Raw genomic sequence first — 18,461 nt, forward strand, 5'->3', positions numbered from 1 at the left:
GGGGGGAGGAAGAGACACGAAATCCAACACCCACTCGTATATTATCGTATATTATGGCGATGATACATGGATCATAAGGCGCAAACAGAAACCCAAATTGTAAGGCAATCAACGCGATGAGCGAGAAATGATGATCTGACCAGGGCAGGTGAGGTGGTGAGAAAGCCGAGAGAGAGAGTCGAAAGATGACACAAACGAACGCAGGAAACGCGGGAGAGCGGGACGCGAACGCGAAGCAGAAGTACGAAAGAAGGCTTTAGCAGAAGACAAAGCGAAGTTAAACGTGATGGCGTCTGGAATGGCGGTATATAAGGGAAGGCTCTCGGCAAGAAAAGTTGGGGTGCTGCAGCTCTGAGAGCAGAAGGGCAGAAAGAGAAGCCGCTTGCCACGAAGTGGGGCTCATAAGTCAACGCGTATTATAAGGCAGCTTAGAAAAAAAATAAGAAACAAAAAAGTCTCGGCCGATGGACGGCAAAATGGCGGCGGCGCGGACGGCAGTTATGGAAGACAGAAGAGGAATGCAGACGATGCAGACGGCGGCGGCGGCGGAAGCAGACGACGGTGAAGAACGCAAACAGAACAGCAGACAACAAGCAAAAAGACCAGACAGGAAGCTAAAACAATGAAAATTATGGCCAGCGACGGAGTGAGCCGAGCGAGAATAGAAAAGAAGCAACGAGAGAAAGAACAATAAACCAAATAAAGGCGGAGAGATATGAAAGGGTGCAGTACGAAATGAACGACCCCACAAAATGGTTGAACCAAGTCAAGCGTAAGTGGGTTCCAAGAAAGGCAGAGAGAGAGAGAAAAAGAAATGTATATTATAAGGAAGGACGTTAAGGAGCTTCACGTTCTAGCCTCCTTTTTCCCCCGCACATAATGTCGCGGGTAAAGAAAGGCGAAGACAAACGGAGACCCCTAGTGAACGCGAACGAGATTATGAACTAAGATATGGCTGAGAAGATAAAGAAGTAAACGTGCTCAAGACTGAGAGGCAGAGAAGGAAGGAAGTGAAGAAACCTTACCCTCAGAGCCAGTGCTCGCGGAGAAGCCGGCTCGCTTGCGGATCTTGCCGGCAATAGGGATGTCGTCATCCGACTCCTCTGCGGTGCAGGTAGGGGTGGGCCAGGAATACGGGAGAAATTGGGGAAAGGGGGATTGGGAAATTGGGGAAACCGGGAGCAGAAAGACAACGAAGGCACTGAGTAAGACAGCAATATGAGGTAACAGAGCGTGAAAGACCATACAGATCAACGTTCGCTTCATTTCGTTTTTTTTTTGTTCTTTTGACCTTTTTGACACGTCTGCAGATCACTCGCTTCGTTTCCCTGGGACGGTGTTAGTTGAGAGGGTAATAAAGAATGGGAAGAATTACACATTTACCGACACAAAAAGGCTAATCCACAGTAAGGATAGAAACCGACGATGACCTTGCTGTGTGCAAATCTTCCTTGCGGTAAATGGCGACCAGCTATACCAACACTATGCTCTCACAATGGTGCGGACGGGTGTAAAACGCCTTTGCGCGTGAGGTTGATAGACCATGATTTTAGCGAACGGTACGAAGCTCTTCCTCGACTTCATCGTACGGACGGATGGACGAAACAGTGTGGCGGTGTTAACAGTATTTACCCAGGGAAGTATAGCACCTTTCTCCGAATCCTCTATTCAAATGAAGAGGGCCCTGCTAGTAAGTAACGCTTACAGTTACAGTATAGGCTTCTTTAGGGACCCACAGGGAAGCCTACAATGCAGCTCTAGTGACGCTCCCCAATTATTTGTACGCGACGAGAAGTCGATTGAGAAACGTCCCTCTTTTTGATCGGACGCTCAGAGCAACCGTTGCAATATTTCCCCCCAGAAACCGCGGAGGCGCGCTTTAAAGTACAAAAATGAAAACGCAGCGATCGTTTCGATCGACAGGCGGCGTTGGATAACCTACCTCGCCACTGTAGTAAAATCTGATTACCTCAAGCAGGCTCGGGGATTGTTTATCACCGTCTATATTCAAAGGGATTGTCAACAGAAATCATGATCAAGGAGCCTGTTTACCAAAGTAGAGCGGTAGAACGTTAAGTGGAAGGAGCGTTGTAAAATAAGGGGTAAGTATACACACACGAAAAAGGTTTAAAACAACAACAGCGCCACTAGAAATGTACAAGTTGCGCCGTTTTCGTTCAAAATACAATGTTGCAAACTGTTTTCAAAGAAAAGAACAAGATAAATCTACTAGACGAGTGTTACCAGCCGACTTCTGCTACTCGTTGCATAGCTTGCATGCAGTTGTCTGCTTCCAATCGGATGCCGCTGCAAGGATGTTCCACATTCGACGCCATGAACACAAGTGGCGCTGGCTAACACACCTAGCGCTAGGTTTTAGTACGTGCATACAAATTACCCAAGGAAGCGGACGGGGGGGGGGGGGGGGGGTTCAGCCACCGCAGAATTGTCAAATTTTCAAGTATTGTCAAGTATTGTCAGTATTGTCATGCGGAGGTGGCGAGTTCAGGAAGTTGCCCGTTCTTCAATTTTTGTCGCAAATTCAACCCTCACTGAGAATAGGCACTGTCCGAAACACCGTCTGTGATGCGTTTACCCCTGAGCAATTGCTTCCTGCGAGAGCAGTCAACGGGAGCATAGCCTTCAAGATTGGTTGAGGACACCGTCGCTGGGGCTTAGATTTGGACATAGTCTATTAGTGCTGCATTTCAGCCCGGACCTCCTCCCACCCCCCCACCAAAAAAGAAAGAAATTAGTTTAATTAGTCCTATTCTTTCCTTGGCTTTTGTATCAGTTGAGTTCACATCGCTGCTGCTAAAAAAATTGAGCCCCTCAGTTTCCCTGAATTCTGGATCCCGTCCTGACGTCAGGAAATCACAACGAACGGCTGTGCGAGTAAATAAAAAAAAAGAAAGCGGGAGATATCAAGCTTAAAGTTCGGAAACACAAGGACAGTTATGAAGTTTGCGGTGCTGGCGTTACTATAATAAGACAAAAAAAAATAACTTGGGAAACATAAAGGACGCCGAGATTAAGCGCCAGGGAAACATGTCACCAGAATTTTTACGCAACTAACTAGATGGATGACGCCTATAAATAACACCGACAGCAGCCTGCGTCCTCAAGGGTGAAGCAGAAAAGAAAAGAAAAATTTGAATCAGTCGAGTTCCTGGGTTGGGCAAGGACGCGAAATACCGTAGCTTTGCTGCGTGTGTTTAACTTATGTTATTTTACTAGAACACTTTTCCAGAGCGTATCCTGATAAATAAAAAAAAAAACGACATGGTGCCACCTCTGCGTCGCAATGTTCCATGTCGTCTGGAAATGACGAATGAGACCCAGGGGGCGCTCAGGTGCAAGGTTCTCAACGGCGCCGCCTCGTGAGGGTTGAGAAAAATTGCCGCGAAAAAAGAAAGAAATAAAGAAAAACAGTGTCGGTGGTGCCAATACAATTTCGTTCGCTAGGGCAGGAAACGTATGCTTCCAAGCAGCACAGGACTGTACCGTACTTACAAGTGAAAAAAAAAAAAGTGAACATGCATATCTAGAATGTGGTGGCAAGCAGACGACATGGAAAAAACAACAAGAAGGAAAAGGCTAGGAAGAGGAGCGCTGTGGGTTAACGCAGACGACAATCGTGAAACAGACGACAACAGTGATACAGAAGACGAAGCAGAAGTGCTGCAGTTAGGAAGAAGCACATACGTACACCGTGGCTAAAACAAACGCTAGAGTTTAAAATTTAAAAAAAAAAGAGCGGACAACGTAAGAGCAGAAGTCGTATGGATCTGCAGAAGCGTATACGGCGGGAAAATATAAGCAGAAGTTAAAACTGACGTAAAACGTCTAAGAGGGACATTAAAGACAGATGAAATGAAGCCGCAAATACGAAAGAAGGTACGGGCCCAATAAATCGGGCGCTGCTTCCGGCAAAAAACTGAAAGGAATAAAGAGGGAAGGGGGAGCGTGTGTATATATATATATATATATATAAATGACGTTTTCCGTCTTCATTTCACGCTTGAACGATGGCTCGATGAAAACCGCGGAAACGTGCTCGCCGGAACCGGAAGCGTGAACGCACACCGAGGATGGAAGAACCACGAAACACTACTGTTTTTATTATTTATGATTTTCTTCGTATTCTTTTCTTCCCCTCTGGCTTCTGTCGATTTGTCTCGATTACGCTACAGGTCACGCGCAGGAGTTATAATGAACGAGACTGCGTCGTCTGTTATTTCGAGCCGTTCATAACTCGAGAGGCACAGTAGTACAGTGTGTCCCAGCTAACGTTAGCCAAGTTGGTAGAAAAGCGACAATATAAAAAAAATTACACGCGGAACCTCCTGTGGGCATTGTCTAAATGATGCTTAAGTGTTTGCTACGAACCACCTGCTGTTTCGTCGTCATATGCTTTCACTATTTGGTGTAATTGCGAGAAACACTGCGAAATAATCACGAAACTGAGAAGCGCGGTTGCAACACCGAAATGTTAACTGAGACCAGAATGAGACGACGAGAAAGAGGCGAGTAGTAGCCATGTTCACACATGCTATATACCATGGTGAGTTTGGATGACGCTGCTGCTTCGTGGAAGAACAACACTGGCCGACGCGCGCTGTAGTACGTGACGTAATTGAACAGTGCATACAGTGTATACAGTGCAACAGTGGACTACGTGACGTAATTGAACAGTAGACGCCTCCTCTCGAAGCGAACCATAATTAACCGAACTCCGGCGGCGGCTACGTATGGAGTGGCCGCACGGGCCCTATCTTGAACACGATCTGCGATGGGGACAGAGTGCGACGAGTGCTGATAGCTTCGTGTGCGCTGTGTTCTCGCCACTTGGGTCGCGTTGCAGCGAGAGGCAGCATGGCGGTCAACTCGGTCGCTGTTGCGGGCCCCATTTTGAAAGCAATCTCGTCTTACGTGACGTACGGATGGCCGGGTTTCTTCGTTGGATAGGCACAGAAATGCTTATGCACTTTAAAAATCGCAATGCAAGATAGTATACTTCAGTCTTCGGCCATCAGTGGTCCGACGATAAAACACCGTAAGTCTTACAATCGTTTCTTGCGCCGTATGTTTCAAATCTTTATTTTCTGTTTTCATCTTGGCTAACTTTAGTTGGAACGCCCTATATGGCACCCGCTTTAATGCGAATAAGGAGCCCATGTCGTTAAACAAATTTAATTATGGGGTTTTACATGCCAAATCACTTTCTGATTATGAGGCACGCCGTAGTGGAGGACTCCGGAAATTTGGACCACCTGGGGTTTTTTAACGTGCACCTAAATCTAAGTACACGGGTGTTTTCGCATTTCGCCCACATCGAAATGCGGCCGCCATCGCCGGGATTCGACCCCGCGACCTTGTGCTCAGCAGACTAACACCATAGCCACTGAGCAACCACGGCGGGTTTAGCGCATGTCGTTATGAATATTGTATATCATTGTGAACATTATGTACCATTGCGAGGAAAGTACTCGTATGGGTTCCGAAATTTCAGTTAACTTTTGACTCGGTCAGTGACTTTGTGTAATTTCTTATACGCTAAGTGACTAAAGTTTTAGTCGAACTCTTGATTATAGCATAAGTGCCATCTGAATTTTTTGCTCCTACTCACAGCTCATTAATGCTTCTTTTCTTCCTTCGAGTATTGCCAGTTCCAAGTTTTGAATAACATATACGAGTTGTTTGTTATCTTGCAAGGAGGTTCTAGACAATGGTTCTTTCGAGTGAGTACTCCCTGTCAACTACAAAACAACCTTTGTTTTCAATCTACGTTTGTCAATGTCATTAAACCTCGGAATGGACTTCTATATTGAATTGTTAAAAATGAAAACGCGCAAGCATTTACAAAAGTGTGCATTTTCATATTTTAAATGTAATCAGCACGGTTTTCCATATGCAAGCGTAATATCCGCACGAGTTTGGATGTCATGAATCGTTTTAGTCAGGCCTAATTTTGATATGCCAGTTATAGTTAGAAGAACAAGTCCAAGTAATCATGTTATCAGGCAAGTTAATATGAAAGTTGGAGTAGAACTTCATTGCACATTCCTCCCTTAACATTTAATAACATCGATGGTAAGTGACGTTTATTAACATACGAACTAACGACAAATAATCGAAATATCCAGGCCGGCGCAATTTCTACAATCGCTCAGAAAAGAAAGAAAGAAAGAAAGAAAGAAAGAAAGAAAGAAAGAAAGAAAGAAAGAAAGAAAGAAAGAAAGAAAGAAAGAAAGAAATAAAAACGCCGGTTAAGAAGGACCGTCAAGAAATAAATCTCATATAACAGTTGTCTCATATCAGAGTGTCATAATCTCATAAAAAAGAGTGTCTAATGTATAGCGTGCGTAATCCGGCTATCTTCGAGAAAGAAGAGAGTGCTTTACTAAAACGGAAATTCAGGCTAGTTGGCCTTCTATGACAGGAGAATCACCCTGCATTTGACAAGGGACTACCGCAGAAACTGCTGCAGTCCCTTGTCTCAAGCGTTGTAATTCAAGTGCCAAGAAAAAAAGAAACGTTCGAATTGGCAAGGAATTTCGAGCCTGAGGACAAACCCCGTAACATCTCTGTTACCCGGTATACTAGAACGCTCCTCCGCAACAACCTCGATTCGAGAGTGAGGTGCCACCTTTCTTTTACCACTGAAATGGTCATTAGAACCAGTGGAAGGCAAATTCTGGTCGCAAACATTGTGACCGCGTTGCTCTAGGCTTCTGCTCAAATGCACAGGAACGGAGTACTTCGCAAGCGACTTCTCATCATGGGAATCGCCGATGAGAGTTATTAAAACACATTGTCCTATTGCCTACCGTTAACACTCGGTTTGGGGATTGCTGGCACACAAATCTGATTGGAGCGCTCATCGGTCTCATGAGGAGATAAGCTAGAGGCGATGTGTGTATTAGCGGAAATAAAAGGAAGGGAACAGACTGATTACGGTATCGTCTTAGGCACAGGTAACATTACGAGGTAAAGCAAGGATAAGCGGAGTGCTGGCTAATGATATGGTAACACGTAACTATAGCTCACACGGGCCAATCGACTTTCGCAAACCCCCGATACACAATGGGCTGGCTTTAGCTGTCAGCATCGTCATCACCAAGGAGTCGAGGAACAGCTTCGATTTCAGACCAGCTAGCGAATACGAGGGTTATTAGAGACCTTTAGCTTGTACGCTATTCCGGTAAACGGGAGCGGTTTGGGCGGATTACCGGTTGTTCGGGGCGTAAACGTGAGCGGTGAAGCCGCCTGGTGTTGTAGAGCTCAACCAGACAAACGCAGAGCTAAAACTGCAGTAACTCACCATATCCTGCTTCGCCACCCGTGCAAATTTTTGGCAGTGGCGTAATTGTGAACACGATTACGCCACTGTCGAAAATTTACGCCAGCAGCTAAGCAGAATATAGTAATTAGCTCTGTGTTTGTGTGGTTAAGCTTTGCGCCACCAGCTGGCGCCACCAATCTGGCCGCTCAGGTTGGCGCCCCCGCTAAACCGGAAAACCGCCCGCGCTTGCCCGAATACCGGACACGCTAAACGTCTCTATTAGCTCGGCGGCGAGTTCTCGACGTCGTACCGGACGCCCGGCCGGGATCTCAACACCATAGCCGTCCGTCACTCACCTGACGAGGAGGCCTCGCTGCCCCGACGCTTGAGACCCCCCTGGCGGGAGTAGTCGGACACCCAGGAACCCGAGCGCCGGTGCCGCTTGCCGTGCGCCGAGGAGCGCGAACCCGAGCCGGAGTTGAGCTGCTGGCGCAGCGTCTCCAGCTCGAGCGTCAGCTCGTCGTTGCTGTCCTTCAACTCCTGCGCGCACCGAGGCGGACGCAGACAAGGACAAAGGGGGGTCAGCCGCTGTCGAACGAGGGACGCCTCGGGCTTCAGTAAACGGTTCCGTGTCCTACACAAGTGAACTCATCCCCTTGTCTTCTAGAGCTGTCTTGCAGACAAGGACCCTTAATTATCTTCTAGACTTGTCTTATATGCAAGTGCACTTACCCCCCCCTCCCCTTGTCTTCTAGACTTGTCTTACAGACAAGTACTTTTATTTGTCTTTGGTTAACCATCGTCGCTCCTGGTGGTGGTGCCTGTCTAACGTCGGTTGTGCTTCTCTAACGTCGGCCACAGCTTCATGTGCATACGCTTTCACAGAGTGGAATGGTGTCGGATTTTTGTTTCAGTAGGACGCGCGCGCGCGTCAGCAAGTTCAGCGCCGATTCTGAGGCACACGTGGCCAGCGTCCGACTAGGCTTCGGCGTGCTAGAACGTATGAGCGCATGTACTCCCTAAAATTCGCTCTGCTACGGAATGAACTTGGCCAGATGCGGAGAGCGTTATCGGAAGTTCCCATAGGCGCGCCTCTGTCAGCGTTCCAGATATCGCGCTGTTTCCTTGCTGCCCCCATCGAACGGCCTCGGCATACTTTAGTAGGACAATCAAATTGTCGCAGCACCTCCTGGCCAGTTGCAGGCTCCCGATAGGCCAGTGGGCGCCAGGCGGTGGGGGGATCGAACCACGCACCTCCCACAGGCGAGCCGGTCGGCCTATGGAGTTTCCAACAAGAATTACCGATGATGATCAGTGCACGGATTCATCCATTTTTCCTGCTCGCGGCTTGAGGTATTCCTGTCGCCTTATCTATCACGCTTTATATTTCTAAATTTCCAAGGAGTTCGGTTTTTTTCTTCTTTTAGGCGCAAGAAGGCCATATATGTTTCTGAGCACACACACAATCATTAGGAGTAGCTGCATCCGTAACGGAACTGCATTGTTCAAGACGTTACATTTGCAAACTAAAAGAAACTGTTTGAAAAAAGAACAACGAACTCTAGGCAAGCTAATGTACTAGCTAGCCATCACGTCACGCTGGCTGAACCACCATTCTTGCGGCTGCCCTTATTACTACAGCGCCGGAGTTCCCACTATAGTAACGGGCGTACGAATCTGCGTGGCATGCGCCACTTCTCGGTAAACGCCAAGTCAAAACAATAATGTAAAGAAGCCGAAATCAAAACAAACCGCGGCCTCATTTTGTTGCGTTTTTTTTTCGTTTCTTGTAGTTGTTTTCTTCACGCTCCGATCTGACACTTGCAACCATTAACGACTCATACAAGGGCGCTCGTCGACTTCGGACATCATCGCTTTGTCATCAGAAAAAAAATTTTTATTCGTCGACTGATTGATGAGAAAACGCGATGGAGCTCAGGCTGTAAACACGAGGGCCGAGAAAAACAAAAAAAACCACGGCGTCTCTGGGCAATCATCAATCAGCGATCTCACGTCGAGGCGGCCGCGAAAAAAGGCGCCGTCTCCCACCATGCGTACACGGTGCCAAGACGACGGGTGGCGAGAGCGAGAAGTGCGCAGTTAACTTGCCTTGTTCTGTTTGCGCATGGCTTCGAGTTCCTGCAGGATCTTCTGGTAGTGCTCGTCGTTCAGGAACGTCTGGCCCGATTCCAAGTCCGCAATCTGAAGGGTGAAACAAAACAACAACGAAAAAGCCTGAACAAAAAATAATTAGTTGTACAAGTCTTGTTCGAGTTTCGCGAAAAAGAAGCACTTTTCGGTGTCCCCTAACTAAAGAAACAAGTCCGTACTGCAGCTTCGCTCACGTTTGTGTTGTGGCCCGCCCATCCCCCGGCGGTCGAAGACAATACCAAAGGCAGAGGCTGGTGAAAGTAAGCTCCAGAAGAGCCCGCTAGGCGTACTTCCTGCCTACCTTTGGTAGCATATACAGTAGCTCTATTCCTGCCAACCTAATAGTGTGAACATCGGCATAACCTCCAAATGAAAATATTCAATTGGCAGTTACAAGGCGTCCTTATTCGCCGATCTGAGGATCGCTAAAACGGCATCTACGCGTTCCTTAAGAACAAAAAAAGTCGCTTGATTAATTGATTGTGAAGTCACGCGGATGCTAAGAAGTTAAGCACGCGGCTCACGGTATCGTACAACATGAATGCGCTTCATTTATACGCCAAAGACGAGTCGCATAGTTCCAACGGCCGAGTTTTGACGTCGGCAGAAGTGTCGTCTGCTCACCTTCTGCTTGAGCTGGCCGACGCTCTCGAGTTCCTTCTGCTGGCTCTCGCCCAGACGGTGGAGCTCGCGGTACCGTTCCGAGTACTCCTGCAGTTCCAGCTCCAGACGGCAATTCTCCTGGAAACTCCGGAAGAGGCACGTCGGTCACGCAACGCGAAGGCCTTTCCGTATCTACATATGTTTATTCATTTCATATTCATGTGCTACCACATTATATCCTGACGAGAGTTATTTTACACTAAATTCAACGTTTCGTTCCATCAATTTCGAATATTAGTCCAGGAGGGATTACGTAATTAGTTTATCCTGCACATGGAAATTCAAAACGAGGGGAGGAAGGAAACTGCTCGGTCTGCGCTAGAATGCGCTGACCTTCTTCTCTGCACTGAGTACGCCGGACCAAACTGCCCGGGAAAGGCAAGAGTTCCTAAGGGAGAGCATTAGTTCTGCGAACTCCCGCAACGGTACTTGCCTTCGCCCATCCTGCGAAACCGTCACAGTGTTCTATCCTGGTGTGAAAACTACGCCATGCTTGCGTTTTGCGCCCAATCGAACATAGCGTACACATCCTGCAAGGCGGTTGAACAGACGGAGGAAAATTTCAACAACGCGGCGAAATTTGTCGCGTTACGGTATAGCATCCTAGGCTGAACCCGACAGACTATGAAGGCGCATCCTGTCTAAATGATGCGCATGCAAAAAATAGAGGGCACGAATTGAACACGACATTCGAGCACGTGTTGCCCTCTTGCCCGACCGCGGAACGTATTACTGGGGCAGGGGGGGGGGGGGGTATTCTGTAAGAGTCCATCTAGTGGACTGTCCGTTTCGGCCGCTGCTGATTGGTTAAGGCCGCTCGTCTCCTCCGCGCTCCTACAGCTGCATCCAATCAGCAGCGGCCGAAATGGATAGTTCACTAGGTGGACTCTTACAGAATACCCCCTCCAGATTGAAGAACTCTGGCGAGCACTAGACCACTCCAGACATTCCGAAAAAAAAATGGCCGTGGCTTAGCTAAGGCTAAGCCCAGGATGCGAAGCATACTAGCCTTTATTTTAGTTGTTGAACCACTGTTTAGCCTGGTAAACTGCTGTTGCTTGGCTATATTTGGTTCGGCTAGACGAAGAAACAACTCATGCAGGCGAGCGCACGAGCTGAGACCCGGCTATGTAGGTACGCGACCGCAAGCGCGCGCACGAGTTGAGCCTCCGCTTTTGCAGCAGCTGTTATGACGTCATATGGTAGCTACGCGGCCGCGCGCGGCGCAGCAAGGAAGAGCGTGGTTGTGCGGCTAGTATGCTTCGCATAATAGAAGCAACCTGATAACAAACATAGCAAACTTAAAAGAGAGTAGACCCACATATGAGACGCGCAGCAATGAACAATGGCTCATACCCTCAATCGTAGCTACGCGGCCGTGCGCGGCGCAGCAAGGAAGCGCGTAGTTGTGCGGCTAGTATGCTTCGCATAAAAAGGCCAGCCCTCAATCAAGCCCCGCGACCACGTGACCGTGACGCACCTGTTCGAGCGTGGCCAGCTGCGCGCGCAGCCGCAGTTCTTCGGCGCGCAGCGCAGACAGCTCGTCCTCGTTGCGCTGCCGGAGCCTGGTCAGCTGGAGCGTGGTGGTCTCCCGCTCCCGCTGCAGCTCCTCGGTCACCTCGCGCAGCTGCTCCGTGTGGCGCTTCTCCAGGGTCCTGCACGGGGCGGACACATGCACGCGCACAGTCGGCATGTATATGTGTATACGGGGTGGTGCGTCCCAAGTGCCACGCATCGAGATTAGTAAAGGTATGCAAATGCCACGTAGATGGACAGAACCAAGGTAAATGTTGTTTTGCCGTCGCTTAGACCTACTCAAATTATTGCTTTTTTGTTTTTACATTCCGCCTAATTACATAATTAGTCTTATTCAATATTTATTCAGCTCCTCGATATTATAATTAGATGCAAGAGTTCAATGCGAAAATTGTGGAGCATCATGAGGAGGAGCAACAATGAGCAACATGAGGAGGAGCAACAATGTGGAGCAACAACTCCCCGATATGCCTTTCTGTTGCTCAATACGGGCTACATAAAAGTGTTTTTCCAAGCGCGAAGGAAGCCTGCGAATACAGCTCTTACGGCGCAATATGCGTCGTAAGAAAGGTAATTAGTGACACTTCTTAGGTAGTGGCGTATGCGTTTCGGGTCCTCGTGCAAGTAATGTCCGCCTCTTTGAGTAATCCAACTCAATGACTGCGAATCATGCTACCAGCTCACAAACGTTATTTTAAAGATATCTGCGAGGTCCGAAAAAAAAGGCGCCCTGCGCAGTACTTTACTGCGCATTGACGATATCACAAATCACATATACGTGAAGACGACCCAGAGCTCACGGCTGCAGATGGACCTCCCATATATAAGTGCACTTCACAAGTTAAAATTTATGACAGCAGAATCATCACTAGAAACACCTACAAAAACCCACGCTTCTCAACACAAAAAAGAAAAAAAAACAAATTGAAGAAACTTTAGCAAAACGTGATCACTTGCAAACCAGTCAGAAATCTACAAATGAAAACGGTTGCACTCTAAAGCAGAAGTTACATCGGCAAAGATATTCTGAGAATACAATTTCATTTTTCCTTTATTTTTATTTTTTTTCCTGAACGACGATGCCGGCAACGAGTAGACTTTTTGGCGCGAGAAGTAACGCTCGAAATGCGAGCCGAACTCACAGCAGCCGGTTCTCGGAGGCCTTCTCCATCCGGGCGTGGTGCTCGTCCACTTCCTGGGCGATGAGCGCGGACCTCGCGTTGGCTTCGGCCACGTTCACTCGCAGCCGGTCGCGCTCCTCTCGAGCCTGTTCAAAGTTGGTCCTGCCAAAAAAGAAACGTGGCAGAGAGAAAAAAGATGCGAAGGAATTTTAACGATAAGAAAACTAAGAACACAGAAACATTGCGCAGAAACCGCCAAACATGACCGCCGAAGTAAACGTAGCTTACACTGTCACGAGCCACCTTGGTTAGGCTAAGTTAGGTTTTGTTTTAACCCCAAACTTGCTTTAGCTCACTTTTGTCCAACTTAACGTAACAAGGTAGGTATGTGGTTTGGATCTAACCTAAACTCTCCAGTAGACCCGCCGTGGCTGCTCAGTGGCTATGGTGTTGGGCTACTGAGCACGAGGTCGCGGGATCGAATTACGGCCACGGCGGCCGCATTTCGATGGGGGCGAAATGCGAAAACACCCGTGTGCTTAGACTTAGGTGCACGTTAAAGAACCCCAGGTGGTCAAAATTTCCGGAGTCCTCCACTACGGCGTGCCTCGTAATCACGAAGTGGTTTTGGCACGTAAAACCCCAAATATTATATTATTTAAACTCTCCAGTAATGGTTCACAAGAGCATGAGCTCCGCTCCACCTATTTTGACGGTGACCTTCGACACAGTTTTTGCACGGCTGCCCCTCACCCGGGCGTGTCATAGAGACGCACGGACGTACGTGCAAAAAAAAAAAAAAACACTTTGTCGTGAAAGTGCATCTTTCATTTAGCCGTGTATGCCTGTGTTACACAACAGGCAACTGCCAAGGGTGCCTTCCTCTCTGCGTGCGCCCTCCTCTCCCCCAACTTCCTCCCCTCACAACCACACATTCACCTTTATCCTCTCCGCCTGGTTAACCTCCTTGCCTTTCGCTTATGTATGCCCTCTCCCTATCTCTCTACATTGCCATTTCTCTCTGAACACCTTCATCCTCACAGTCATCTCAACATTTCAGTCTCCGCAATAGATTCTATACATTTCCAGTAGATTCTCCCCAGATTCTACAGATTTTCCACATTTCTCCTTACTCAAAATACTTCGCCGAACATTCACCCTGTCTACGGTCCCCGTCCACTGACCACGCCATCAAAAACCCTTACAACTCCACAAACATATCTTTGATTAAATACTTAAAAATAAATGAATAAGGTATGACAGAACTGACACTGAGGCAAAAAAAGAAAAAAAAAAACGCGACCACTCACTTGAGGTGCTTCAGCTCGTGCTGGTACGAGGCAAGCGCGAACGCGTACGTGGTGGACGCGTTTCCGGCGGCCACCGACGCCATCTCTTCTTCCAGCTGGGCCGTCAGGTCCTGGAGGCTCACCTTCAGGTTCGGGTTGAAGCCCAGTTGCTGCGCAACGACGAAGGAGAGAGAGAGAGAGAGCGAATGAAGGCTGAAACGTAATGCAGACGCTACGAAATCTGCATACATAGAGGCGCGTGGCTTGAATTTCAGACCAGCCATCAGATATTCGCTTCCTGCGATAGCAGCAAAATACGCGTTCGAGTTAAGGCGTAACACAATAAATGTTACGTCATTTCGTTATGTCCGATAATCCCTTACATCCTTGTTCTCTATATATCGAGATTTGATTGTAATGAATATCGCACAGGGCGTCCATGGCAAGCGGGTGACCGTGATACGTGCAATGAAATGACTACGCCACTGATTAAAGTAAAATAATGTCAGTAGATGTGAATCTGCCACAAGCTAAATATTTGGAAAGACGCCAACACCTATATCGATGTAGTGCCTTCCTAGTGTTGAACGCTATAAACAGATTATATATTATACATATATCTACATATTGTCACAGTCGGTAATGTGGAAAGAAGACGACGCTGATGGTGGTCTTGGAGACGACGAAGAAGTGTTTAGCGCACTCGATGATCTACGCTTGTTGGCTCAGCCATTAAAAGCTACTTGTAAATAGACGAACGCTTCTTCCTTCCCGTAACAATACAGATTACGAATTAAGTAGGGAAAAAATTCATCGACGATTACGATAATCCCTAATGCGAAATTTGAGCGCAGCTTCAATATGTGTTTTCATTTGGCGATATACTGGTCGGCGCAGACAATTTGAATATCGCAATGCCACGCAATAAAGCAATGTCTCCTGTGCCACGTTGCAAACGCAGCTAATTGTGGCGCAACTGCCTCGCTAATCGCGAGAGGCAGCGCGTGGGTGACGTGTGGGCGTGATTTACAGCAGCCGCCACCGACACAGCTACGCTCATGCATCGCTTTGTTTCCATAAATGGTATCGGTTAACGCGCTCGCCGCATGCCTCATCGATGGCGTCATCGGTTGAACAGACGGCTAACATCGGTGAACAGCTGTACTCTCACGCCGTATCGCAGCGGTTGTCTGCGCAGAGCCCGTCTTGCCGTGCGGCACTGCTCCTTTCTTCTCAAGCTCTCGCCCTACCCACCTCCTCCGCTTTGCTCCACGCGCTCTCATCGCTATCGCCGTCTTTGCATCCGCGTTCACTTCTTCGTCGTTCGCTGTGCCAACGCCTCCTCTAGAAAGATGCCTGCGGCGTCGCTCGCTTACTCATTGTAGCTGTCGCGCCTTGAGTTGCGGTCGATTGTCAAGAGATGGCGCCACCTACTTCCCTATCTCCGCCATGGGGGCTGGGGTGGTGTGGTGTCGCGGCGATAGCGGCGGCCGCGCCGGCCGCGCTGCCATGCGGTGATGTGCGCATGCGCGCATGTGTTGCAAGTGACCACCGCAATGATCGCTAGCTACCACCTCAAGTGGAAGGAGGAAAAGGGGAAAGGTAAGGGCAGCAGGTTTTCGGCGCACGCGGCAGGCATCTTTTTAAAGGAGGCGTTGGCTGTGCTCGTTCGCTCAGTTACGCCGAGGGACGACGCCGACGCCAAGCGCAGGAACTGGCGCCTAAACGCTGCGCTCTAAAACCCGCTGGGCTACAAGTGCGACGATGTGACGCCTGTTCCAATGGCAAAAACCACAGAGGGGGTAGCGTACATTTCCTTTCAGTTTGCTACTGAGACAACACAAGAGCGGTAGATCACACTCTTTGCAAACCTCTGTGACGAACTCAAAGAATGAGTTCGTCAAGAGAGTGCTGTTCGGCAAAGTGTTTTTCCAGAAACAAATTTGCGCCTTCGCTATGTGATTACTGTCCTACATTCGGAACGTAAATGCATGTCAGCGGCGACACACCCAAACTTCATTGCAATCAAGCGCTGCTTATCGCGCTTTGACGCAACATTTGAGTGACTGTTCTGCGCTTGCGTAGTGACTTCACGTATCACAGTTCCTTCATTTTCGTCTGATTACCACGGAGAGAGCTTTAAGCGTCACGACTTCTCCCCTTCGATATGCTAGTGGCAGAGCTTTCTTGTCTAATGTTCTCATTTCTGTTCTTTCTTTCCCCCCATACGTCTTATGACCAAGACGAAGCTTCAAAATCGAGAGTACGGAAGCAATCCAATCCTTCTATCACACGCCTGCCTGGAGCTGTATAAACTCTCTGTGCAGAGAGGCAACGAACATAAAAACGCTTCGGAGGCTGTCGGTAAAGGGTAAATTCGTTCGCTCCACGTGGTCTCCGCATGCTTCAATCCCCCAGAGGCGTGTTAAAAGCGAGAAACACGAAGCAAGCGACCGACTAAAGACCAAAGGCTGAAGGAAGGCTGAAGACAGACGGCAGATCCTCGAGCGTTTTCTGAAGAAGAAGAGAAAAATAAACAAGAATATACGGATGCTGCGGTGATGGCGGAGGAAAGATCCGGAGCCCGGGAAAAAGGCAAAACGGGAAGTCGAATTCAGCGAGCCGCCGCCTTTTCTTCCCCTGTCCGGTTGGCCCGAGCGATCGACAGTCGGCTGTGCCATGTAAGAGAGGGTGAGAGTATCGCAGTCGGAGAGAGTTAGCCAGTGTGTGCGTGAGGAAGGGGGGGGGGGTGGTTCTTGAGTCGAGACACGGCGGTGTCAGGGGCTCGCAGAGAGGCGACCTAACAGGATTATTCGTTCGTCCAATTAAAAACAAAGAGCCCCCTCCCCCCTCCTGTCTCCCCATTTCGCGCAGCTAGGCAGCGGGACAGCAGCGAGGAAAATGCCCCCAGGGATCTCTCTATTTGGTGGTGGCGGTGGGGAGGGTCAAGGCGGCGGTTGGGGCGCGCTAGTGGAATTCGTAGGGCGGGTGCAGTCAGGGGGGTGAGGGGGGGAGCAGGAGGAATCGCACGCACACAACCACCCTCAATAACACATGAACAAAACTACGCGCACCGTGCACACATACACACACACATCCACACACGAATCCACATGTGCGCGAAGGGATATGCAAAAACGCAGAATGAAAAGACAACGGAGGTGACGGGTAAATGCGACAAGAAAGCCAGGTAAGACGGCATGTTGGAGAGGACTGAAAGGAAGCGGAGAAAGGAGAGGCAGGAAGCCAGCGCGGCGCCGACCGGCGACAGAGGCGAGAGAGGCTATAGCAGTCATGCGCGAGAGAGGAGGTTTCCAAGCTCCTTCGGTTCACTCTGGCTTGCAGGCTTGTAGAGACTAGAAGGCGCAGCTTCTAAGGGAGCTTTCCCCCAAGACGAATGCCTTCAGATCACCACAAAAGTGCATAGGGGTTTAAGTTCGAAATCTTAAAGAGGAGAATTCTGAGTAGCGCGAGGTCTTCTTGCTAGCTGACCTCGGTACCTCGTTCGTCAATAATCGATAACCGCACGAGGCGTCGCTTGTCGAAAAAGAACTCCATACAACGTGGCCGTCGCGTTTCCCCTCACGCACCCGTTCGCAAACCTTCGCGCAAAAGAAACTTTTGCGCTCGAAGCACGAAGTCGAGCGGTCGCTGCACTTCGGGAATGACGCGCCGCGTCGCTAGAAAGCAGTGGCGTGGGTCAGCGAATGCGAATGGCAGCAGACTGAGCGAGTTCATTAATCTTCGCGCAAAGTAACACTACACGTCTACAGAACCGCTCCCCTCCCCCTGTGCCCACCTCCTCCCCTTCTCTTGAAAACGCCGAAACATGCTCAATGGGCAGAGTGCGTCGAACGATCCAGCCCTCAGAAAACAAAGAAACGCAGAAAGATAATGTCTCCGCTTTTAGCAATATACGCAAATTAGTGAAGAAGAAAAAGAATAAATAAAGACGGGCAATCGACCGAACAGACACTGTCTAAGCCACCCCCCCCCACCCCCCGCCATCTTTTCTTTTTTCTACATTCGTTTAGTACATTGAACAACATGGCTTAGTAACAAGCCATCTAGAGACGCCTTCTGCTGAAATGAGTCAGCTGTCCGGAACAGATCACTCGTCCATGCGTTTGTAAAACACCCGAAGGCGAGTTAAGAAGCACGAGGGCACATGGTCGCCTTCGCTAATTGCTTTACCATCAGGGCACATAAAAGAAAAGAGAAACAAATAGCGCTTTGCGTGCGTTACGCCAGCCAGCGGGCCGAGTTAAGAAAGCTTGTTTTTGCCAAGATGCATTGCCTCGGCTCACGCCGTTCGTGAAAAATATTAACGGGCCAAACATAAAAAAAGAGAAGTGAGAGGTGTCGGAAGTTTCAGCTGCTCTCTTAAAGAAGCGCGGGGACATCACCAAATCCGCG

General features: G+C 48.9%; 1 protein-coding gene across 8 annotated transcripts in view; it reads right to left on the bottom strand.

The window, feature by feature from the left end:
- The window catches only part of LOC135896394 (ninein-like protein), a 523,367-nt gene that overhangs the window by 16,887 nt on the left and 488,019 nt on the right, over positions 1-18,461 (bottom strand). For 6 of the 8 annotated variants that reach the window (XM_070521835.1, XM_070521834.1, XM_070521832.1 and 3 more), the window contains 7 exons: positions 14,067-14,215; positions 12,778-12,918; positions 11,580-11,754; positions 10,061-10,177; positions 9,395-9,487; positions 7,642-7,825; positions 1,026-1,103 (listed from right to left, as the gene is read on the bottom strand). In XM_070521835.1, coding sequence (XP_070377936.1) covers positions 1,026-1,103; positions 7,642-7,825; positions 9,395-9,487; positions 10,061-10,177; positions 11,580-11,754; positions 12,778-12,918; positions 14,067-14,215 — 937 coding nt within the window. The remainder of the gene's footprint in view (positions 1-1,025; positions 1,104-7,641; positions 7,826-9,394; positions 9,488-10,060; positions 10,178-11,579; positions 11,755-12,777; positions 12,919-14,066; positions 14,216-18,461) is intronic. The other 2 variants (XM_070521837.1, XM_070521836.1) reach the window with 1 other exon arrangement.

Source organism: Dermacentor albipictus, chromosome 7, assembly GCF_038994185.2.
Source record: "Dermacentor albipictus isolate Rhodes 1998 colony chromosome 7, USDA_Dalb.pri_finalv2, whole genome shotgun sequence".
In the NCBI taxonomy this organism is placed as follows: Eukaryota; Metazoa; Arthropoda; class Arachnida; order Ixodida; family Ixodidae; genus Dermacentor; species Dermacentor albipictus.